This window comes from Leuciscus leuciscus, assembly GCF_965113295.1.
Source record: "Leuciscus leuciscus genome assembly, chromosome: 14".
NCBI classification, from domain to species: Eukaryota; Metazoa; Chordata; class Actinopteri; order Cypriniformes; family Leuciscidae; genus Leuciscus; species Leuciscus leuciscus.
The window spans coordinates 32,061,037-32,086,132 of record NC_138738.1 but is presented as its reverse complement, the minus strand read 5'-3'; the positions used below and the strand labels follow the sequence as shown (position 1 = coordinate 32,086,132).

The window sequence follows — 25,096 nt, the reverse complement described above, 5'->3', positions numbered from 1 at the left end:
GACTGCTTTATATGATGAACAGATTTTATTTAGGCTTTTATTCACATATAAACATTGATTAATGCACATAGACCTCATCAAATATGGTCACATAACATGACACACGTTTGATTCATATGGATTACTTTAACCATGTCTTTTTGTACTTCATAATGTGTGAAAATGTCAGTTTCGTGGACTTTCAATGGATGGACAAAACGGATAAGAGAATATTTATCACCATTTGTGTTCCGAACATGAGCGAAAATCTCATTGGCTTCAAACGACATAATTGATTCTGTTTTTAATAAACACATACTACACCTCATAGACTTACCGGACAGCGTACGTCATCCGGTCGGGTCGGAGAGCCCTCATAAGGATGAGTTTCTGGAGCGAACTCTTGCTTTTCCATTCCTGGGGGAGTTTCTCTTTCTCTGGACACTCTGACTCCACAACTTTCTTCCAGCGTTTGGGTGAACCCTCGATGTCCCGGTCCAGACCGCGAAACTCATCGGTGAAGCTCATTGTCTGCAGGAAGACACCAGGGTAAAATAATAAAAAAATTCAAATACCTGCAGTGCTCCGACTCTCTGCCACAAGGAAAAGTGTTTACGTCTGCTTGAAACCTCACTAAGCACTTTTCCACGTCCAGGCCTCAGGAGTGTTGCAGGTGATAATTGTCACCTCCTTGAGCGTGTGTGTGTGTGTGTGTGTGTGTGTTTCTAAGTTTGTGCTTACTTTAACAGCACTCCAGGCGGAGTTGGAAAGGAAGTCGACTGGGCTGACATAACTATGATCAATGTTGAAGCGCAGCAAAAAGTCCAGCTCCCGAGGATCCACCTCTTTACTCATTAACAACAACTGATACACACAAAAGTCACAAAAGTATGTGTCAGGACAAACAAAACAAAAACTCACCCATCCATTATGTGTGTGTGTTTTACCCAGACTGCATTACCTGAAATGTAAGCTGTGCTGCGAAGGTGAGCTTGTCCCTCTCAAACAAGCCTCTGTTGATGTAATTAAACGTGGAGAAGGTGATACAATCAATCAGTGTGTTTACACGGGTCTTTACATCTGAAGAGGCATCTGCATTCTGCACTGCCTTGTGGAACACAACGTTAAATGCCTGCAGAACGAAGAGAACATGCAAAGTGATTTCCCTGAAAGTTGCGAGACTGAGCATCACACAAAACCCAACACAGCAACACTATCTCAGCCGAGTTGAGTTGGGGCTGGGACTTTCTGGTGACGATAATGGCGCATAAATTACACAGAAATATTTCCAGGAAGACCCGAACACCTGTCTTACAGAATGCATACACAGACACATACAAACAAGGCCAGACCTTGAGGGAGAACTGGTACATGGGGTTGATCTTGTTAAGGTCATTGATGATGAAGTAGAGCAGGGATGCTCTGACAGCCACGGCCCGGTAGTGTTCACGAGCCTCATTAATCTTCACCTCATTAACCTTCGCCTCCAACACCTACACAACGCAAAAGCAGAATCAGACCGAGAAGAAACAACATATGCCAACTAAAAAGAAAACTCGAAATCTCTGGCTCGTCTAATGTTCTCTAGGGAATGTGGTTAAAAACCAACAATAGCTCAGTCCTAAACCTCAGAGAGCCTAGCAATGCTCCCAACATGAAGACTGTTCAAAATTAAGCTACATTATACAATACTTTGTTTGGGCCAATCTGTGACCACAGAATTGACATGTCTAATACTCACAAAGTTCTCTATATTACACATAAATAAACATCACGTTTATGTGATGGCAAATTCCAGTCTTCAGTGAAAAAATCATTTTGTGCTCAATGTTAAAATCATACTTCTTTCAGGATTTTTCTGATGAATTAAAAGTTCAAAAGATAAGCATTTATTTAAAATAGAATTATTATAATTTTGTAAAAATGTACAAGTATTTACTGATACTTTTGATCAATTTAATACATACTTCTTAAATAAAAGAAAGAAATATTATTGACCACAAACTTTTGAATGGTAGTGTAATCAATTCCCACAAAACCAGTGCAGAAAATGCCAAAATGTCAGCAGATTCGATCAAACTCTAAGGATCCAACATGACTACAGCAGCGAGGCAGGAAGGAGAAATCTTTTGTCAGGAAAAACGGATGAAAATACACAAACCTTCATCTCAATCTCGGCAGCTGTGTGTTTAGTGCTCTCGAGTTTCTCGACCAGAACGTTGTCTCCCAGGAAGTTATTCTCAGCCGCGGAGAGACGTGTCAGTAACTCATCCTCGAGCTGCTTTAACTCGATTTTAAATGTGTTCTGTTGTTTAGTCAGCTCTGACTGCAGATACACAAAGATCACTATCAGTAACACTTCACTCAAAAGCGTGTCCAGGTCTGATTAAACAAGCCCACACACACACACACACCTTGAGATGTTCGAGGTCCGGTCTCTCCAGGTCGACCACCTCCGCGAGAAGCTGGTCCTCGAGCCCGTCCCGTGTGACGGTAAAGTTGATGAGGGTTGTCTGGGCCTGGATCTCAGGTTTATAGTGTGGGTTTGCCAGCTTAGTGTGCAGAATCAGACGGAAGTCAGGATGGAAATAACATTCCTTATCCCCCACTTTAATACATCTGCAGAGGGGAGGAGAGAGGCATGATGAGGGGAAGGTAACGGTTTGTTATACTGCTATATTGATACACTTTTTCTGTTTTTGTATTATATTTTGTGAAATGCTGTGTGTTGTTGTGTTGTGTTGCTTTACCTGCCCTTCTTGATGGTGTGTCGGCCCAGTAGTGGATCAAGAACTGGTTCAATTGTCTCCTCCAGATTCTCAATCAATACAGGCTGTCCTGAGACCACGGCCTGTTCAATCACATCCACATACCTGTAGCGACAACGACACAGGCAAAAATAAATACTAAAATAAATACGAAGACAACATGAAATGGCATTAGCAATGCATTTACTTCCATTGTTAAGTGAAACATTATTTATATGGAGATAATGTTGGACAGGATTTGATTTTATCCATAGAGACAGTTATTGCATTTTGTAAAAGATTATGAAAATAACCATTTTGTGCACAAGAAAACCTTTTATCTAAAAAACTAAATAATGATAAATAAATAAAAATATTTTAAAAATGCAATATTTATAAGGTCACTATTTTCACATTGTGTGAAACCTCTTGGGACATAATTTCTGAGGTATGTTCATCAACCGCTCACCCCTTCTGGCTGAGGTTAATGACCTTCAGGCTGTTGCCATAGCGACTCTTGAGCCACTTGATGCCCTGCAGCTGGGGGTCAATGAGCAGCGGCCAGCGCTCACAGTTGGTCAGTATAGTGGCGTTCTGAGTAGATATCTTATCACCCGGCAAGCCCTCGTTATTCCACTTCGCAATGGTAGCGCCATCGGTTAACATGGAGATGGGATCTGAGCCCTCAGTCATAGGGATGGGAACCTGAAAGTCGTCAGGAAATGGAGAAAGAGAATAACAGATTTATTTTGTATATTAATACTTCTATCCTTATAAGGGATAGAATAACCTCCTGCTATTGAAGGATGGGAAGGGCAGTCTACAATGGACCTGACAACAAACCTGCAAGATGTATTAAGCACATTTCACTTTTCCACCATCGGACCAAACTGTTCTCTTAACTGTGCTAGCGGCCCAGCCGAAATACAGTAGTCAACATTTGAAGTGGATCAAAACCTTTCATCAAAGTTATACATGAATTTTGAACAATACCCGTTCTTGTCTTAGGACAACTTTAACTTTTTTAATCCACTTCAATTATTGACTACTGTCTAACTGAAACCGTTCTTAGAACCATTCGGCCCGACAGTGGAAAAGCGGATAAAATGGATACTAATTCACAACACAAACAGGTTAGTCAATCATAACATCATAAGGTAGCTGACATACAATTTGTAAAGGTACAGAAAAGTGTCAACATAAATTATTTACCCTGTTGTTTTACGTAAAGTTTACAATTCAGATTTTTTTTTATTGCATGTTTTTTTGTTCTTTGCATGTTCACTCATTTAATACTTTTGTAGTTTATTCCTTTACATTTAAATGAAATATATTTGTAGATTATTATATATTTTTATTTCTTTTAATTCAGCATTTCATTAGAATTTCCTTGCAAACCACCGTTTGGGAATCCCTGGTGTAAGATATGGGTTTTTATAATGGAATGCAAAGGATAAATATGTTTCAATTCCGTGAAGGTTACTTTCGTGAACGAAAACTTAAGTAAATGAAAAACTAAAACTAAACAAAACTAACAACAGTTACTGAAAATCTAACTGAAATGAAATAATAATTAGCAAAAATAAATAATCGTGTTGGCTTGTCCTCTTGTACAAGGTTTGTACTCTATGCAGTTTGAGGTTTCTGAACTTGAACAGGTGAAACAATACACATTTTAGCACCACAATCTCATTTTGATATGGAGACAATAACTGTGAAACTGTTTATCCTGAATACTGATTTTCTCGATCCCACACTCACCTTCTGGGCGCGCAGGTAAGGCATCCAGAGGTTATGGAGTAACTCCTCTCTGTATCTCTTTGAGAATGAGCCAGCGTATGAGATGAAGGCTGCAGTGAGGAGAACGTCTCCACACAGAGTGGATTCCTGCTCGCGGTACTGAGCCACAGAGTGAACCCAGCGGACATTTTCGGACTGAAATATTTCACAAAAACGTGGAAGATTTAAATAAATGATTGATCCCTACTAGCAATGCACATATGGTATGCACCATGAAGTTACATGTATAGTAGAATTTTTCATTAAAATTAAACATACAACTATTGTCCAAAAGACAAAACAAGCGTATTGTATTCTGACCTCTAAACCCTTGACCAGGCGGTTGGCCAGCTTGATGGTGTTGTTGGTGTGGTTCACCTCATCCTGACAGCGGAGTTTCTCCGAGGTTGCTTTTTCAAACGCAGCTTTCAGTGTGTCCAAACTATCATCCAACTCCTCCACATTTCACACACACACACATTTGACATTATACAGTGCACTTTTGTGAAATGCTGATAGGATGTTGTGGTGGAGAGAGAGAGTGAGAGCAAACGAGAGAGAGACTTACGGTCAGCTTCTTTCTGATAACCTCTAACTTTTCTGCAGCCTCAGCCAAGTCAGCGTTGGCCTGAGACAGACACATCCTCTTCACCTCCACCTCGCAGAACACCTTATTAAACCCAAACACATTTAAACATACAAACACAATACCAGAACGTTAGAATGGTTTACAGAGCACTGGATTGAACTGGAGATGGATGATTCTTCGGCTAAATAGAATTATTGGCAGACATTTAAACACTTGAAGATGCAATAATAATCACAGTTGACTACATACTCTACTGTTCAAAAGTTTTGGGTCAATATGGGTTTTTGAAAGAAGTCTTCACCAAGGCTACATTTCTTTGATCAAAAGTACAGTAAAAACAGTAATATTGTGAAATAGTATTACAATTCAAAATAACTCTTTTCTATTTTAAAATATTTTAAAATGTAATTTATTCTTGTGATGGTAAAGCTGAATTTTCAGCAGCCATTACTCCAGTCTTCAGTCACATGATCCTTAATGCTGAACTGGAACTGTTTCATTTTTAACAATTGCCATGCAATGTGCAAAAAATGACAATAAAGTTGACTTTGATGTGATGCTCAAGAAACATTTCTTATTATCATCAATGTTGAAACCTTTGAATAGTTATGTATATACTTATACAGATTCTATATTAATTCCAATCAAACCAGTTTAAACAGTCATATATAATCTGTTGGGTTGCGTTGAAATGTTCTTGTGTCCAATATTATGTTGTTTTATCATATTGATCTGAACAGATTAGCAAGTGTTTACTCACATACGTCTGGACAGAACAGCATGGAGGAGGGAAGCAAAAAAACACACTGTAAACAATACAATCACAAAAACTCAATGAGAATCCCACACAAGACATTAATTCAGTTCATCTAAAGTTCTACATAATAGCAGCACTCTCTGTCTTAGTTTGTGCAAAAGCATTTACATAGATGCATTCATTTTAAAATCTTGCATTTTTGAACTTTGTGTAAATAGTTACTACTTCAATATATATATATATATTTTTATTTTTATTTTTATTTTTATTATTATTATAATTACATATTATTGATAATTATAAATAGTTATTAATGCTTGACGGTGTAAGTGAGCAGAACCTCGTGGAAGCGGATGATGTTAATGACCCAGGCACAGAGACCGGCCGCTGCAGAGGATTTCAGACGGACAAACTCTGGATTGAACTCAGGATCACTCAGATACTCGTCTTTGATCACACGCACTGTGGCTTCAGGGATATGCTCTTTATCAAAATTAACCAGCGCCTGTAAGAAGTCATCCACCTAAACACACACCGAAAGAAAAGGAATAAATCTACCCAATTTACCTCTTTGCATAACCTGCTGAGTTACAGTATACGGTAGTTTCACTGCCAAATTATTCATACATCTCGACAATCACTATGTCATTTGAAAACTTCAATACTCAAGATTCGCTAAAAATTTTTGTTCTCAGATTTTGGTAATTTAAGTAAATTTCAGCCTTTTGCTTAAGGATGGAATATGAGGTAAAAGCCAGATTTCAAGAAGATGGCTAAAGTTAAATGTCAGAAAATGTTCAAATATGATCATGAGAATAAATCTTAAATGTCAGCTTCACACACACTCACTTTACTCATGACAACTTTAGATGCTTTCCAGCTGCGATCCTTTGGGATACGGCCGCCAGGAGCCAGGAGCACCACAACAGCTGCAGACACATTCGATACGATGGCGGGAGGATTCGGAAACGTCCGCAACTCTGTTAGATTCAGCTATACACACACATACATGCATTCACAATTACTCTGGACAAAACAAATCAAGTCAGCTCATCAAAACAAAGCATTTGGATATTGAGTGTGAGGACGGTTCAATACAGAGGACAAAGCACACCCGTTAGTCCCCAAACTATAGTCAAGTACATACATACACTACACACACAAATACACACCCTGTTGAGTGTGTTGAGTGCTGCATTAGCTGCCTGTAAAGCCGGTTCTGCTTTCCACAAATCTGCTTCAGTCTCTTGCTGCTGTTTGGTCACTTCTGCTTGGATTGCTTCTACCTGATATTGCAATCATTATGATGTCTTTCCCAGATACATACTCATCAATAGCAATTATTAATATAAACAAACAATGATGGGAATCATGTGATATTCTAATATGGTGATGCGTGTGATTTTGTGCATTAGAGTGGGAATATCTTTATGTGCGTGTCTCACTTTTTGCTCCTCTGCATCTGCTACGCTCCTCTCCTGACTGAGTTTTTCACTCTGCTGGCCAATTTTAGCGATGAGAGCTTCAGTATCAGTATTTCTTAGCTGCAACTCCACTTCCTGTGTGGCCAGCTTAGCCTTCAGATCCTCCACCTGAGAGAGAGGTCCAGATAATGTCAAACTTAAAGCTCTAGGACTGAGAATATGGTGTGATAATATACATTTATTTTAGTTTTTGCAGCTCCTTCAGCTTCCAAAATGAGATGCATTATCCTGGCACAATCAGTCTTGGTTAAAGTTCACTTAAAATTGTTAATTCTGTCATCATTTACTCACCCTCAAGTTGTTCCAATCCAAACCAGTATGAATTTCTTTATTCTGCATTTCTGCTGAAGACAAAAGAAGATATTTTGAAGAATATGGGTAACCAGACAGTTGATGGACCCCATTGACTTCCATAGTAGGAAAAAAATACTATGGAAGTCAATGGGGTCCATAAACTGTCTGGTTACCAACATTCTTCAAAACATATTTTTTGTGTGTGTTCATTCATTGTGTCAAATTCATACAGGTTTGAAACAACTTGAGGGTGAGTAAATGATGACAGAATTTTCATTTCTAAGTGAAATATTCCTTTAAGCCAAAAGAAATAGAAATCCTTTCACAGGATGAGAAGGTCACATTTTTATCCAATTTGGTAGATTTTGTTGAAACCGTGTGTGTAGTTTTAAATGTAAGTTTGACCTGTGATGCAGTGTTCAGTAGTTTCTGCAAGCCGTTCTCCAGACGTTCCATCTTCTGTCTCAATTCTCTTCTTTTTGTCCCCAGCAGGTTGCCGTAAAGTTTCATGAACTCCAGGAAGCTTTTGGGTGTGGTGTAGTTGAAACGTTTTTCATTCTGCTGATACTTTACACTGACTTCATTCACACTAGTGTGTGCGAACGAGATAAAGTCACTGATGGACACTTGCACCTCTGGCTACAGAAAAGAAAAGCATGTCTTGGTAAATGCATTTAGACTACTGTTGTAAAGTTTGGATAGGTATGATTTTTCAATGTTTTTATGTTTTCATGTTTCAGTAAAAACAGTAATATTGTGAAATATAATAATAAAAAAAAAAAATCTATTTTAATATGGTTTTAAATGTTTTTATTTATTTCTGTGATGGCAAATCTGAATTTTCAGCATAATTACTCCAGTCTTCAGTGTCACATGATCCAATATGCTGATTTGCTGCTCAAACATTTCTTAATATTATAGTTTAAAATAATAGCATTTATATAAACAAATCTTTTGTGACATTATGTCTTTACTGTCACTTTTGAACAATTTAATACATCCTTGCTAAATAAAAATGTACTGGCCCTAAACAACAGTTAAGTAATTACTTAAAAGATGTGTCTTAATGTAAAGTAAGTAATTAATCAAAGGTGAAATACGTCCATTAAATGTGCAGATGTATGCAAATTAGGATGCAGCTATGATTTAATCTATTTTATGTACATTACCCTCGCTGTCCCTAGATTTTTACCTCCAGGCCTGAGATATTTTGTATAAAAGTGCTGCTGACAGACAGCAGTGCATGCTGGGGCCAAGGATGGAACCAGTCAATGGCGGTACAGTTCACAAGAGCCGGAAACTTCCGTGCACGTGTACGAAGAGTGAAGCCAACCGGAGAGAAACACAGCACCACCTACAGAGTAGATTAGAAGCAGCATGACATTCACATATTCATTCATAATATATACTTAGGATACAGTTTTCTAAATAAGGATACCAACCTTGAGCTGTCTGCGTATACGATCAATGAAGAAGTTCCAGCAGTTTTCACGTGTGTCCAGCAAACCAAGCGCCCTCAACTCCACACGAATAGAGGTGACGATCATATCAACCTCTTCCTCACTGAAGAGATCAGGTATATCCCCTACACACACACACACACATATACATAAACACAAACAAACTGAGAGCTACTGTCAGGATTGAGAGGAAGAAGAAAATGTGAGAGTTTCCAATGCGAACCTGATGCTAGCATGTCGTTGATCAGGACCAGGAATCTTTCATCAGGAATCTGGGCATCTGTGTGCAGGAAGACTGTGCCGATGTTCTTCATTCCCACCTTTATGTACAGTGCAGCGATATCACTCTACAAAGAAAGAACAAAGGATGGAAGTAGAAGGGAAAACTTTTCACAATATTTCATATTAAGCTTCTAACAAAGAGAGATCATTGAAATTCAGTGTGTGCGTGGGTGTGTTACCCTGAGGTCGCTGATGCCATAACCCTTTCTCAGTGTGATCTGAAATACTTCCAAGACGCTAAGAAAAGCAGCCAACCGACAGAGACTCTGTTTCCCACTACCACCTACTCCAATCAGCAAGGCATTACCCATAGGAGACTCAAGAATACGACTTATCCTACAACTGCACACAAACACACACAGATTACCCATGCAGATTAGAGCTGGGTGATAATATAGTTTATATTTTGCGATGATACAAGCAATCAAGCCGTTAAGATATGAGATATAGTATATATCGCCCTACTCAAGTATACTGTATGAATGCCGATAAAGTTGGACATACTTATATATATATCCAACTTTACATAAAGAGCTCCAGACGTTTGTTGTTTTTGCAAGGAAATAAAAGCCAAAGAGTTATCCAAGTATGTTTTATAAGTATATAAGTATATTTTGGATATAATATATATCCAACTTTATCTATAGAGCTGTGCGATAATACATTTACATTTTGCAACGACATAAACAATCTCACAGCCGAGATTTGCTATAGAGTATATTTTACTTTACATGAGTAAATGTATGTATGCCGGTAAAGTAGAATGTACTATATATCCAACTTTTAATATATTTCTCAGCGATAATATAGTTTACAAATGAGGTGCTCAAACTTCATTAAATGTCAGCTTTTTTTGATTGTCAACTTCAGAAAGTCAAACTAAATATTATATGAGCTGTTTTATGTTTTTAATGATGTTTAAAATTCTGTTAAATACAGTTTAAAACCTGAATGATTTTGTTATTTTCTAGCAGGCTCACATGTGTTGCATGGCTTCCTCAAACAACACCAGGTTCATGTCAGAATGCAGCTCATTGTAGTGCTCAAGAGCATCCATCAGGGTCTTCTGAAGCTTCTCCAAGTCCGTCACCTGTGCATAACGTGGCTCACCCATACCATGAGCGAAATGAGAGTAGATCAATGGCTGGTTGATAAATATAGACTCATCTATACCCTACACAAGGAGAGAGAAAAAGGTTTTACTTGTATAATTAGACTATCAGTTTACAGGAGACCCCACAAGGGATTTGAGAAGCTCTACTCACCTCAAAGTATCTCTTTCCTGTGTCTAGCAGAATCTTGTTGAACAGCTCAACATCTTTCTCCTCCATCAGTTTGTCTGAATACACACGAGAAGACTCGTGCAGCCATAGGTGCACCAGGTCAATAGGGTACCGCACATGCTCTGGCAGAGCGAAGAGAATTCCCTACACACACAGACAAAGTATAAGAACACAGAAAAAAGCATGTCAACACTAATACTAAACACAAGTAGGCCACTTTATACATACATACAGCCATAGTACTCTGTATTATGTACATGGTAACTGCACAGACACACGCATCTGTTCCAATGACACACACCTGGAAGATGTTAGATATGTCTCTGAGGTTGAAAATGTAGTGAAACCGAATGGCTGTGGGCAGGAAGTTCTGGCTCATTTTCTGATGCAGGCAAATGGCACCCTGGACCAGTGTGTTGGCCAAGCGACTCACACCAAAACTGTAGCCACCCTGCTGGAAATGACCACTCAAAATACTGCTGTATATTGTTGCCAGAGCCTCCGGACTGGGGAAATGTACAGCAAACACTGAAAAATGCCTCTGCCAGGGGGAAGAAAAAGATCATGTGAAACATAAAACATGTGCGTATTTGGACAGGACTTTTCTTTGTTTGGTAAACACTAATGAAATTGTAAGGCAGGCTAACTGTGCTTGAGGGTTTCGCATAAGTTGGTTTTTATGGTTACCTAAAGTCTACTTTTCTGTATTGTGCTGGATTGTCTAAAGCCTTCATCACTGTTAAACACCAAATCTTCCTTTACAAAGTTACCATGGGGTGCCTCAGGGTTCAGTACTTGGCCCTCTCCTTTTCTCGATATACACAACATTACTGGGGCCTACCATCTGCATTTTATTACCACAGCTACGTTAAAGACTCATCAATAATAATCCCAACCAGGTCAGCTAGGAAGTACTGATTGATGACCAGTTGAACTTAATGGAACACACAACAAAATCAGACCCATCCTACAATATCCGAGCATGCTGCACAACTCCTTGTCCAGGCTCTTTTCATGTCTACACTGGATTCTAGGCTGTATATGTATTATTGGTTGTTATAATTACGTATAGTCAAGGGTGAAATATTGCTATGGTTACTTTCAGATGAGGGCTGGATATGTATTGGTTGCTATGGTTACCTGTAGTCGAGGGTTAACTGAGAAGCTTCCTGCTGTTGGGTTCATGCAGGTGATGTACTGACAGTTATGAATCTCCTTGAGGACTAGTCTCTGACGGTCATACCTACAAAATAGAAACATTAATTTAATCAAAAGCACATTTAAAAACAAGACTGTAAATAATGTTTCATCTACATGCTTTAATGTTTGTGTTCTCATACCAGTGGGAGTAGTCCAGGTGCTGCCTGATAAGCGTATGAGGCTGAACAGTGCCATATGCATCTACCTCAGGCATGTTCAGGTCATCCACAAAGTAGATGAGCTTCTTAGTACCATAAGGAGCAAAGTTTCGCCCTGCCTTCTTCTCCAGATGTTTCTCCAGTACGCCTACATTTAAACAACCAGAATGGAAATATTGTCTGTAATTTGTACGATGCGTTTGCATGCATAAATGTGAAGTTTGTGCACTACATGTCTTGGTGTTTATGAGAGAATATGGTGTGTATGTATACAACTTTCATCATCTTACTCACGCTGTAACATGGCTGAGGTTGTGTAGTAATTGAAAGGTACTTTGGCCACCATGAATTCCTCTTTAAGTTTAGAAATATTATCCCAGACCAGGATAGTTTTCCCTACACCAGCATTTCCTACCAACATCACTGGCTTCCCCTTCTGCATAAGTAACTCAATGAAGTATGTCAAGCAGATCGTCTCGGCCGATTGCACCAATACTGTCTGTACACATGGACAAAATTTAAAAAGGTGAATCTTTGCAGCTCTTTGATTATTTCTGTAGGTTTATATTAAGAATATTTAATCTCATAATAAGTCTGCAGAGCATCAATGACATGACATACTGAGGAAGTAACACCAAACAATAATTATAATAACCATGAACATAAAGTTAAAAAAAATGATGATGACTCTAAAAAAAAGAAAGAAAGTGGGGTCCACACCATAACTATAACGATAATGGCACAGAGGAACAATATCATTGGAATCACATCAAACAAAAACAATGATAGCTAATCAAAATCTTTCCAACTTTAAAGTGGGTGATGCAATTATGTTCACAGAACATAACTTAAGCGTGAGAACAGAATAAATCATAATTATCCAATGGTGTGGACGCTAATATAGCTTTGACAGGTTAAATTTTATACATAGCATATACATTTTTCAATTGTAGTCTTTTAAAAAGTCATCTGAAGTAATAAACTAAGTGCAATGTAGTGTTGTCAAAAACATAGTTTTTTTCGATACATATTGATACTGAATTATCTGAAAAGCTTACAATACTCATTTTCCGCAGAATAGGTACATAAAACCAGCTGCGCTTTCTCGCTCTCTCATCTCTCTGACTGCAAGTTGACACACACATACGGCTCACTGACTCGTTTCATTTGCTCCAGATAAATATTGTTAATGTAACAGGGCTTGAATTTCGCCGTGGAATTGCACGTATTACGTATAATTTTACTCATTCCTCACAGCCAAAGTGTGCGCACATAAAGCCGCCTCTGAGTACTAAATTGAGTTCTTTTTCGCTGCTTATTGTGCTTAAACGGTCAAATACACACAAAAAAATTATGTTAAAAAAAACGGCCTTGGCAAGTATTCACAACACGTAAACACAGTTATTTATGTTTTATTGTAAGTGAACGTAAACAGTTGAGAAAGAAAAAGCATGTGTAACACTATGATGGACCCGTGTGTCAGGTCTTAAAATGACAGCAGCCTAATATACCTGCTGCCAAAATATCTATATGGCAGTTTTTCCCCATGGTACCGTCAAAATTGTGGCCAGTGAAAATGCTGAGTGGCTAGTAACTTTGGAAAACCACTAGCCACAGTGGCTGGTGAGCAAAAAAGTTAATGTCAAGCCCTGGTTATACAGACATTAAAGGGATCGTTCACTTAAAAATGCATATCAATTCTGAATTTTGGTTGAACTGTCCTTTTAAAACTCTGAAGGAAATTAAACCGATAAATTGTTTTATGAAAACAAAGTATATAAGATTTTGTTCGTAATTGACCTGCAAAGGGATGTCGGGTTCCAGCTCAAAGGGAGGTGTGCGTTCACTCCACGGAGTGAACCGTTTGGTGTTGGGGTCGATGTAGTAATCAAATACTGATCCCTGAGAGGGAAACTTCACAGCTCTCATCTCCTTACACCACCAACGACTGAACTCTGAACGATAGTCTATTAGCTGACAAGAGACAAAACAAAAGAATAGAGATGGAGTATCACAAATATAGTTTATCACAAAGTAAAGATCACATTGGATATGTGGCTTATAGCAAACAGTGTTCATGAATTTGCAGACTAACATGGTCCTGGAATAGAGCCCCTCCAAAGGCCCACACACATGCAAACACAAAGTAGAGCTCATAGAGCTCACGGGGAGAGTCCGGAGGGGTGTTTTCATCAGTCAGCAAGCAGTCCAGCAGACAGCACAGGGTCTGATGCATACAAACAATAGGAACACGTTAAAGTAACAGAAAAGTTTGGCTGTACATATTTATACTGTATGTAGCCTAAGTGTGTTGGACTGTGTGTCTCTTACCTGTACCATGCTCATCTCAGGTATAGGTGTGATCGTCTTAAGGTTGCATCTGACCTGCTCCAGACAGTAGGGTACATACTTATCAAACAATATAGTGAGATTTGCTCGCTCAGATTGGGCCTGACGGGTGTCTATCCAGCTTGTCACAAACCTGTTAATTAAAATGAGGGGTTGAGGGTCTCCAACACAAACTACAGTATATACAGTATTTGATGCAAAACCTACTCTACGGCTCAAAGAACCCCAGGGTCAGTACGATTGTTCTCCATACAAATTATTTTCAACAAGAATGCATTAAACTGACCAGAAGTGACAGTAAAGACATTTATAATGTTACAAAAGTTTCCTATTTCACATAAATGCTCTTCTTTTGAGGTTTATATTCAAAGAATCCTGAAAAAAGTGTCATGGTTTCAACCAAAATTTTAAGCAGCACAACCGTCCTCAACATTGAACATAAGAAATGTTTCTTGAGCAACAAATCAAAACATTAGAATGATTTCTGAAGGATCATGTGACACTGAAGACTGGAGAAATGGCTGCTTAAAATTCTGCTTTGCCATCACAGATGTTGCATTTAAAAATATATTAAAATAGAAAAGTGAATTACTTGTAATTATAATTCTGAATATTACTGTTTTTACTTTTTACTCTTTCAAAAACATATAAAAAAATCTTACAGGCCTCAAACTTTTGAACGGTAGTGTACATTAAGAAGAATGAAATGGTTTTCAAAAATAGGTCAGTGAAGTGAATACTGTCACTCACGAACTCCAGCCCAGATCCTGAGGGTTCACGTAAAGAATTCCAGCCCTAGATACTGTAGCCGGTGTTGCAGCCTTCAGGTGGCTGATCTCAAACAGCAAACGCATGGAGGGGGTCAGTGATATCCGCTCATTACTGGCCAAGGTAAGCACCTAATATATACACATCACATACACACATAAATAAATATAAACAATCACACAGTACACACATTTATGGCAATCTTAAGTCAGGACAAACAACCTTATTATCATCCATGACAGTATTCAGTGATTCAATCCACATGGGGTCGATGTCTCCATCTAGAACAATCCACTTCGGTCCATCATGAGATATGGCAGAGAGTTCTCTCATAGTGGAAGAAAACAGACCTGAAACCCACAGATTTGTGATCACACAAACACAACTTCATGCATATTTTTATACACACACAAGATGGCACAAAAAAGTATCTGAACACTTAAGCCACACATGAAAATGTGTAAATGTTACTGCATTAGATACCAAAATACGGTTTTCACATTTCATATTTTTACTGATGCTGAAAACAGTTGCTGTGCTTAATATTTATATGATACATTTTTCCAGGTTTCTTTGATGAATAGAAAGTTCAAAAGAACTCCAACAAAAGAACAGCATTTACTTTAAATATAAATCTTTTGTAACTTTTTGTCAATTTAATGCATCCTTGCTGAATAAAAGTATTTGTTTCTTTTAAAATAAATAAATCTTACGGACCCCAAAAACTGTAGCATTTAATATAATCCATATATATAAAATGTTTAGATTTGAATTTAAATCACATTTTGCCCTTTTGCCCATGGCCCCCGCCATGTTGTTTATATCAGATATTTATGGGACAAATGGTTCCTCATAGCAAAGGACAAACGCAACACACACTCAAAAGTTTAGCCAAACAGTCGCATATAAACACATTCACACCACAGCTGACAGCTGTCTACAGAGATGAACTTCAAACAAAGGAATTAAACCACACTCCCATAAACACACCCACCATCTTTCCACTCCCGTGTAGCTGGGTGCAGAAAGCCAAACAGCTCATCGGTGGTGACAGCTTTAGGGTTGATGTCAGTCCAGATGGGCTTCAGTTTCATGTTAGAATAGGTCTTATGCAGTGTCTTCAGAATCTGACCCGTAAACAACCACATAATTCAACCATATATTCCGGTTAGTTTACTGAAACAGCAACATGACCCACTCAATACAATGGAGCTGGCTAGTATAGGCTCTCTGATACAAATACATAGAGTTAGAAACTCAGAGGTCATCGCAGCCTCAGAAACATTTGTCTCCTTATTTCTACATTGGACTGACCTGACTTTTTCCTGTTCCAGGTCCACCTACTACAAAAACAGAGTGTCTCACTGCCAACAGCTCCTCCAGCTGGGTCACCTGAAAGCAGAAGGCGTGATAAGAAACAGAGGGGGAGAAGATTTGCAACTAATGGGAATCTACTGTACATGCAAAACCATGAAATGGTTCTCAAATACAACAGACAGACCTTGAGTATGAAGTTCTCCTCTGGCTGCAGGTGGAGTTCAGCGACTGACTGGCGTACGTTCTGCTCAAGCTCAATGTCTCTCTTGCGTGGGATATCCAGAAGAGGAAAGAGATCACTTATAAGTCCCAAAAATATTGGCACATCACTCGTCACAACCTTTGGCAGGTTAAAGTCTCGCAGAGCACGCATCAGCACCTGAAAAACACACATACACCACATTATAATAAACATTTCTGAATATGTTTTAAATATAAAGCAACAAAGAAAAATGCATCACTTCTAAACAACAATTCCCATGAGCACCTGCTCTTCAGGGCGGCTCCTCTCCTCCCTCTTCAGTGACCCAGCAACAACCAAGACTGACTTTATGGCCCTCAAGCCCCAGTCATAATGATCCTACAAAAAATAATGATCTTGTTTGAAAGATCACCCAATACAGTGGATAAATATAATGCATTAAGTGTGTTTATGTATCAATGTGTGCGTGTACCTGTTTGGAGAGCAGCTCTTTGCAGAGTGTATAGAGGCTGATGAACTTGCGTGCGAGCAGACGTGCTTCTATAAAACCTTCAGCCACCAACATGATCTCACAGATTAACTCATAATCAGGAATCACCATCGCACATGGCCTGACAGAAGGAGATAAAAATGATAAGAAAATAAGTATATAAGAATGTTCAGTGGACACCATGTCTATTTTTCCCATATAAACATCTAAAAATCCAATATTATTGTCCATTTCATTCCATTCAATAGCATAACCAGAGCCTAAACCTGAAAAGTGCTTTAAGGTTTTCTGGTAGTTCAGTCCTCCCTGCATATCCAGGGTTCAGAGTGATGAAGATTCCAACTGTTTGCCTCAACTCAATCTCCTCCCCCAGGAAGTGGAACCTAATACACAATAGAATGAAGGGGTAAGAGATGGGATAGAATGGGATGGTTTGACATGTTATGATATAGAATGGAATGGAAAGGAAATGAATGGCATCGAATAGGATAGAAAAGTGTGAGTTATGAGTTATACTTGAGAGGATGGGGTGAGATGGAATGGGAGATGGTATGATGGGATGGGATAGAATGGATACCAAAAATATAAAGAAAAGAATGTAACAGAACATGATGGAACAAGACACAATAGGATGGTATGGAATAGTGTAAGATGAAATTTGTATGAAATTGTATGGAAAACAATAGAATAGGATACAAGAGGGTAGGGCAAGGTGGAATAGAGGGTGGGGAAAAAGATGTGATAGATAGAACATAACATTATGGAACAGGACATGATAGGATTTGATAGAACTGAATGGTGTGAAATGAGCCGAAATGGGGTGAGATGGAGCTGACCTCTGTTTCTTGTTCCGAACTGCGTCCTGAATGGTTTTCACCTGCACAGCAACCACAGACAGAACCTCCACAGAGATCCTGTTAAACTCGTCAAAACAACCCCACACTCCCGTCTGGGCCAAACCTTTATAGATATTACCTATGGACTGAAAGAGGAAGGAGGAAAGAGAAAGAAACAATGCATAAAGTAAAGAGAGGTGTGCCAGTAGTGTTCCTGAGACCGATGTGTTGTGGCCTGCACACCTTGTAGTCCATTTGCTCTGAGCAGTTGAACACATAGACCATAATGCCGAGCGATCGGCCAAGGTCTTTGGTGGTTTCTGTCTTGCCAGTTCCGGCAGGACCAGAGGTGGCGCCACTCATGGTGAGGTGCAGAGACTGAGTCAGAGTGATGTAACATCTGCGTGTACAATGACCAGCATAGCCACATAACATCAGTAACAAGATCACTGCACAAATCTGATCAGTAATTATGTGTGACACTGACCGGTCAGTGAGTGGTGTTATGACCAGTCTGTTGGTATTCCCAAGATACTCGTACGAGAACTGAAACTGTGCGTCACAGATGTTGATGTAACAGTGCTTCTGCTGCTCATCCCATCGGTGCCGTAACTGTGACAGCCACGCAAATGCCTGTCCACTGGTCACCTAGGACACATGTCATTATGATGTCATCATACTTCCTCTTCCTAAACCCTTATTTTAGGCAACACAATATAAATTCAATAAAGGTTTGATTACCTTCTGAGATACGAGTTTTGCGACTACATCACGAGCGTGGACATCAATAGTGCAGATGGTCATGATCTTTTGTCGGTCTCCAGGGGTAAGGTCACCCAGTAACATGTGTATCAGAGAGTGCAGCTGACCGATCTACAGTCAGTTACAAACAACAGTGATTTTCTCAGCTATCAACATAAAGTGAGATGAGTTAGTGTTTTTATATTTGTATTTACCTGTTTTCGGTTGTAGTCTTTCAGGGCAGTCTCAAAACCTTCCTCCACCCTCTCAAAGGCAATGCCCACATCTATTGCCCACCAAATTTGACTGCCAGTCAGTGCGACCTAAGAACCAGACACATACAAATGCACACACATTTAAAATTAATCTGTTAAATTATTGTTAAATTATTGTCTTCATGTAACATTATTGTATAGTTCACCCAGAAAATAAAAATACTGTCATTGTTTACTCACTCTCAAATTGTTCCAAATATGTATTTGTTCTGCTGTACACAAAGGAAGATATTTGGAAGATTGTTTGTAACCAAGCAGATCTCAGGCCCCATTGACAACCATAGTATTTTTTTTCCTACTATGGTAGTCAATTGGGGCCCGAGATCTGCTTGGTTTTGGAATTGGACTAAACTGATACTGCTGTATGTTTCATGTAGTAAAATAAAGATATAAGCCTCAATTCCTCCATTTAGAATTTTCCCAAAAAACCTACTTTTTCGAACTCCTCATAGGCCATTGCTCTGATTTTCACAAAAAATTAATCAGATCATCTTCATACCATGCCGACGAAAAGTTATGGAACTCAAGTCGATTCGTCATACCATTCTCGAATAACGAAAATAAGGAAAATGCCCGCCAAAATGAATGCGAGGCTATATCTCCGAAACACTTTAGCGTATTCTGTCCATATTTGGTGCGTGTTATGACAACCATGACCTGAGGATAGTGGTCAGGAGATATGAAAAGTGGCTATTTTTGCTTATAACTTCTGAACACTTTGCCCAAAAATAACAAAACTGTTCTTTTTAGATTCGGTGCAGCATGCCAAGTCATACGATACCCAATTTTCCCATATCAGCCATTTTAGGCGATGGCCATCATGAGTTTTGTCTAAAAAATGCTATATTTTACAAACACATTGGTGTATCGTTACGAAACTCGGTATGTGTCTTCAGCACAATGCCCTGACAGTTTCGGGGCAGCGCCACCTTGTGGTCAAAATTTCCAAAAATGCGAATTACTTTTGAATAAATTAGCCTATTATAATGAAACTGGTCTTAAGATTCCTTGGATCATGCCGACAACATGGATACCAATTTTGTCATAGTCAGCCAAACTTCCTGTCCGCCATTTTGATTTTCTTTAGAAGTTATTTTTTCAAACTCCTCCTAGACCGTTAGTCCAATTTTCACCAAAATTGATGGTATTATCTTCAGACTGGGCCGACATGGGTTTCATGTCGACAGACAAAAAAAATTCGTATACTGCAGCAAAAAATTTCCGGCATGATGCCAAAATGACTCTGAGGCTGTATCTCTGCAATGCTTTGACATATTCATGGATTTCATCAGGTCCCTTTCCACAGGTGTATTAATCAAGCACAATGCAGTCTGCATTCATAATCTAGGTGCTTGATTTTATACACCTGTGGAAAGGGACCTGATGAAACCCATGAATTGACACCAAACTTTGCATGTGTCATTGTCACCGCTCTCTGACCACAACACATCAATTTGGTCATAGTACCACCTATTGGTCAAAAGTGATAAAACATTAAATCACATTACTGTCAGTGAGTTCAAGTTTAACTTTATCTCAAAGCATTTAAGTCAGTGAAATCCTTAACTAAAATGGAACTAAACACTCACTAACACACCTGTGCCGGGTAGTCAAACAGCCACTGATCTCGTGGCTTGTCTTCATATGCTGCCACAGCTTCAGAGATCTCCTGGCGAACAGTGGAGCGCATGGCCTTCTCTAGAGTACTCAGCCAACACTCGGCCTGTTACATGATAGACAGATAAAATGTTTTTCAACTACAGCATCTAAAGATGGAGTGTTGTGTATGTGTCATTGTGTCTCACCTGTCCTTCACACACACAGGGCTGTGAGAAGGGCACATATTCTCCCTCTCTACTGTACATTCCCAAGGCAACAGTTGTTTTGGGATCAGTGGCTCCATCATCATCCTCTTTGAAGCGGAGGTCAGCCAGATTGTCAAAAAGCTTCAGCAGGTGTCGTGTCACCTGTGCATTATACACACATTTACACACAAATGCATTACAACACACATTCTTTTGCAAATAAACACAAAGTGGACTTTTTGCCTTTCATTTTTTAACTTTGTGGTGTGTTAGTATAGCAGCAACCTGTCTAGGCTGAGTTCCCTTAGAAACTATTTCCAGCAAATCACTAGCCGAGACAAAGTAAAAGCGTGGAAATGTCAAACGCTTTGTCTCCAAATACTCAGCCAGAGCCTTCTCGCACACAGACAATCTGCAATACAGAGACATACACAAATAAAATGATTCATGTTTTACAATAATCTATTATGGTGGAGTATTGAAAGACGTTCACACAGACAGTGATTTGCAATGACAAAGCGTCCAAAAGTTACCTTTGCTGAAGAGTCTCAAGTTGCTCCAAGAAGCCTGGCTGGTTGGTGACTTTTATCACATTATTGGTCTCCACAACAGTGATCATTAAACCCTGAAACAAGGTTTTGTGTTAATACATTTCTGATCTTGCTGCCAACTCATGCATAGTCTGTCACAATACCTGGAAGTCCTGGTGGATGCCCTGAAACCGCTCTGCGTCATGGGCCAGCTGGTTCCGGATGTCCTCAGAGTTGGTGAAAATACTTTGGAGGTGAGCCCATGTGCGCTGAACCGCCAACCACGTACCAATGACCAGATCAGCCACCACCAGCTTCCGCTGCCAGCCACTCACCTCGACCATGAAATACTCCACATACTTACTCATGAGAATATTCTGCAACTGAACCTGAGTATTACACATATACAAAAAGAATTTAACTGAATTGACCTGATCTAATCTAATATGAATGGATCATAACCACACCAAACTGAGCTGATTGGAACTGACCTGAACTAAACTGATCAGAACTGAACTGTTCAGAACCACACCAAATATTCAGAAGATATCAGATCAGATCAGATTGGTTCAATTATGAGCCGATCTGATCATAACCAAACGAAATTGGTCTGATCTAAATGGAATTTGAAATTAACCAAACCAAACTGAACTGAACTGAAACAATCAATTCAGATCAGATCAAAATAAAACTAAATAGATCTGATTTGACTGAAACTGAACTCAGCTGAACTAAACTGATCAGAATCGATCTAAAAAATCTGATCAAAATAGAACCAAACTGATCTGATCAGAATTTAGACTGATCTACACTGATCATAACCAAACTAAATTGATCTGATCAGATCAAAACCAAACTAACTGAACAAAGTTAAGTGAATGTTGATTTAAGCTGAACTGATTGAAACTGATTTCAGCTAAACCCAGTTGACTGATACAGGAAGTTACCTGGTTGTCCTCCAGGGTTTCAATCAGGTTCTCATTAGCTTTGAGCAGAGGTGTTCCAGTACTTGTGTGCGTCTCATACGACAGAGACATCATGGACCAAGTCTGGTGAATCTCACCCAGAATCTGTAAACACAACAGATACATTTTATTGTGCCCTGAAATGCCTCAGAGTTTCTAAGAAATGCTTTAAATATCTCTACCTTCTCAATTCCCATCTCTTTGACTGCTTTGTCCACAATGTTCTTCACTTCTTCCTCCACACGGTGGAGCTGCAGCTCTAAGAGATCACCAAGTGTGGTGTTCTCATCCATCACAAAACTCACCTACAGGGACAAGAAGAGAGGTTAGTTCCTCTCTCTATTACTCGCATGATATTTATCACTCAACTGTTATCTATTAGGCATTAATAGGTTTTTCGACCCTATGGTTATGTTATGCTGGTTTGTGTTTGTTACCCCCGTTGTGTGCATGAGCTGTTGCCAGTGTCTCTCTCTGACAGCAGAGTTTTGAAGTTCATTGACAGCTCTCAGTGATGTCAACAAATTCTTAACAATGGATTCCAGGCCGTTGTAGACATCCCACGCACGCACATCTTTATCCAGAGTCTTCATCTCCTACATATTCACAAACACTGTTATTCTATGACAATTCATCACAAAGTGACAATAAACATACATAAGGCCCCATTTAATTTATAATCTAGATAAATTAAACTACTGGATAAATATTCAGAGCTTTTGTATTTATTTTTTTATATGTTTAGATACAGTAATTTGTCATACACCTCGTCCAACCACCGGTTCTGTTCTCATTTTTTGCACATGGTGAACGTTAAAGACAGACAGAACTTTAGGATGCAAACTGTACCTTAGCAAACCTTCTGAGCTCCATATCCATCTGTTCCACATTGATCTCCTTCCATGGAGTCTTAGTCCAGTCTGAGATGCAGGACTACATTACCCATCATTCCCAAGAGGATGCCAACCAGAGGAGAATATTGGGTTAACATTTTGGAAAGTTCCACAAAGACTTTAAATGACTTTTTCTGTATGTGTGTGATCTGTGTAAGAGGGTTATTGGAAGTACTTTGTGCTGTAGATCTTGTGTGTAGTAAAGATTACCTTGACAAACATAACCATATCCCAGACTGCTTTAACCAGGATGATGTCTGACCGACACTGTCGAAGTTGTTTGTAGTCAGGGAAACTGACCTCGAACAGATTGGCTGTTTGTTGAAGCTTAGACATCTCACTCTCCAGATGAGCCACTGCACGATTTGTCTACACAGAAATGCAGATAAACAAAGAAATTTATACAAGCACATTGAAACAAATAGAATATATAATTTTTTTTTTTTTTTTTTAATGAGCAAGCACCATCTGGGCTAGAACAAACATTTCAGCAGAAAAATAAAACCTTTTTAAAACATACACATACACTCACTCAGACACAAAATAGATTTTTTTTTTTTTTTTGAGAGCACCTTGTCGATGAGCTTGTATGGCTCCTCCAGACTGATAAAGAATATGGGCTCAGTGCGGAATTGTTCCCTGAATTCATGCTGTTTAACCTAGGAAACAAACCATAAATGCTCAACAACATCTCCACCCCTCTATATTCAAAAGTTCTCAACAATAAGGATTTTTTTCTGCTGTCTTGGACAAAAACTATTTACTGGTCCCACCACAAAAACCTTGTCTTTATAGCCACCAGAGGGCACTCCACCCCAGATAACTGTCATTCCCTCACAAACTACATTTCCCAGAACTCACTGCCCCTTTTCTCATCTCTGATTATATTCAGCTGTCTCATTATCTCATTACCTCAGCCTTTAAAGTCATGTATCTTTCAGGGTATGCTTACACAACACCGTTTTCAACTAAAAACGTCAAACTTTTTATGCGTTTTGGCTGTTCGTTTACACAACAACGCCATTTTGGGTGCCTGAAAACGCAAACTTTTAAAAACGGTCTCCGTGTAAAATCTCTGAAAACGATGACGTCATGTACATGCGTATTACGTGTTCAGTCTATAGCGTTTCATCGCCATCTAAATGGCCTGGCAGCAGAATACAGGGTTTTTAGTCGTTTTCACGGATCTGTGTGAATGGGGATCGTTTTGACAATGGAGTCGTCTGTACGCGGAAAACTCAAAGGCAAAACTTCTCCGTTTTAAGCATATCGTTGTCATGTAAACGTACCCTCAGTCACTCTTTGCAAAGTCTTGTATGTGTCAGCACTGCATTTCTGAGCGCTCTGTCTTTAGTTTCTCAAGTTCATGGTTTTTGATTTTATGCCTTTTACCTTTGGATTTCTCTGTTTTGCCTCTGCCCTGGACCCCTTTGCCTGTGTTTTGACCTTTTCCTGGTTTTTGGATTACATTTTCAGATTACCCTTTAAAATAAACTACTGACTACTAATTACCCTTTAAAATTACTACCTCAACCCTTGCGTCTTCGAGCAGTTCATGACAACTTTTAAAATAGGTTAAACTATCCCTTTAACTTAGTAACAAATTTAAATCAACAGAATTTGCTAAGTGTTATACAGAAAACCAAATGTGTCACCAAAACAGGTCTAATTAATGCAAGCTTAAAAAGCTGATGATTTAGTGTAATTTTCTCTTTACAGTTTTTTCAACCCCTCACCTCAAACCGAACACACTTCCTGCGGATGACAGCAACTTCATTGGACTGGAGAGGAGCAACTTCATGTTTTACTGTAAATGCTACCTTCTTAAGATTCTTCCATTTCTCCGGCAGGGACTGTGAAAACACATGGGCATGTGAGGTGGTAGTGTGTCTAGTAAAGCAGCAGAATCAGAT

The 25,096-nt window shown here is 39.1% G+C and overlaps 1 protein-coding gene across 1 annotated transcript in view; it reads right to left on the bottom strand.

Annotated features, from left to right (window-relative positions):
• dnah9l (dynein, axonemal, heavy polypeptide 9 like) overlaps nt 1-25,096 on the bottom strand; it is a 47,966-nt gene that overhangs the window by 6,865 nt on the left and 16,005 nt on the right. Inside the window, exons 21-74 of the mRNA XM_082190144.1 lie at nt 24,920-25,036; nt 23,756-23,842; nt 23,394-23,552; nt 23,140-23,223; nt 22,728-22,886; nt 22,473-22,595; nt 22,273-22,395; nt 21,490-21,714; nt 21,329-21,420; nt 21,081-21,207; nt 20,796-20,957; nt 20,588-20,713; nt 18,931-19,038; nt 18,716-18,847; nt 18,462-18,622; nt 18,218-18,374; nt 17,975-18,120; nt 17,405-17,521; nt 17,121-17,259; nt 16,934-17,026; nt 16,631-16,825; nt 16,444-16,521; nt 16,124-16,256; nt 15,352-15,479; nt 15,112-15,260; nt 14,344-14,494; nt 14,108-14,239; nt 13,813-13,986; nt 12,307-12,511; nt 11,995-12,160; nt 11,795-11,897; nt 10,956-11,195; nt 10,637-10,798; nt 10,352-10,545; nt 9,551-9,713; nt 9,313-9,436; nt 9,072-9,214; nt 8,822-8,983; nt 8,035-8,268; nt 7,297-7,443; nt 7,024-7,137; nt 6,701-6,844; nt 6,186-6,374; nt 5,074-5,175; nt 4,827-4,961; nt 4,488-4,661; nt 3,196-3,431; nt 2,730-2,852; nt 2,394-2,598; nt 2,141-2,305; nt 1,332-1,472; nt 941-1,111; nt 721-843; nt 317-510 (exon numbers count right to left, since the gene is read on the bottom strand). Of these exons, the coding sequence (XP_082046270.1) occupies nt 317-510; nt 721-843; nt 941-1,111; nt 1,332-1,472; nt 2,141-2,305; nt 2,394-2,598; nt 2,730-2,852; nt 3,196-3,431; nt 4,488-4,661; nt 4,827-4,961; nt 5,074-5,175; nt 6,186-6,374; nt 6,701-6,844; nt 7,024-7,137; nt 7,297-7,443; nt 8,035-8,268; nt 8,822-8,983; nt 9,072-9,214; nt 9,313-9,436; nt 9,551-9,713; nt 10,352-10,545; nt 10,637-10,798; nt 10,956-11,195; nt 11,795-11,897; nt 11,995-12,160; nt 12,307-12,511; nt 13,813-13,986; nt 14,108-14,239; nt 14,344-14,494; nt 15,112-15,260; nt 15,352-15,479; nt 16,124-16,256; nt 16,444-16,521; nt 16,631-16,825; nt 16,934-17,026; nt 17,121-17,259; nt 17,405-17,521; nt 17,975-18,120; nt 18,218-18,374; nt 18,462-18,622; nt 18,716-18,847; nt 18,931-19,038; nt 20,588-20,713; nt 20,796-20,957; nt 21,081-21,207; nt 21,329-21,420; nt 21,490-21,714; nt 22,273-22,395; nt 22,473-22,595; nt 22,728-22,886; nt 23,140-23,223; nt 23,394-23,552; nt 23,756-23,842; nt 24,920-25,036 (8,036 nt within the window). The remainder of the gene's footprint in view (nt 1-316; nt 511-720; nt 844-940; nt 1,112-1,331; nt 1,473-2,140; nt 2,306-2,393; nt 2,599-2,729; nt 2,853-3,195; nt 3,432-4,487; nt 4,662-4,826; nt 4,962-5,073; nt 5,176-6,185; nt 6,375-6,700; nt 6,845-7,023; nt 7,138-7,296; nt 7,444-8,034; nt 8,269-8,821; nt 8,984-9,071; nt 9,215-9,312; nt 9,437-9,550; nt 9,714-10,351; nt 10,546-10,636; nt 10,799-10,955; nt 11,196-11,794; nt 11,898-11,994; nt 12,161-12,306; nt 12,512-13,812; nt 13,987-14,107; nt 14,240-14,343; nt 14,495-15,111; nt 15,261-15,351; nt 15,480-16,123; nt 16,257-16,443; nt 16,522-16,630; nt 16,826-16,933; nt 17,027-17,120; nt 17,260-17,404; nt 17,522-17,974; nt 18,121-18,217; nt 18,375-18,461; nt 18,623-18,715; nt 18,848-18,930; nt 19,039-20,587; nt 20,714-20,795; nt 20,958-21,080; nt 21,208-21,328; nt 21,421-21,489; nt 21,715-22,272; nt 22,396-22,472; nt 22,596-22,727; nt 22,887-23,139; nt 23,224-23,393; nt 23,553-23,755; nt 23,843-24,919; nt 25,037-25,096) is intronic.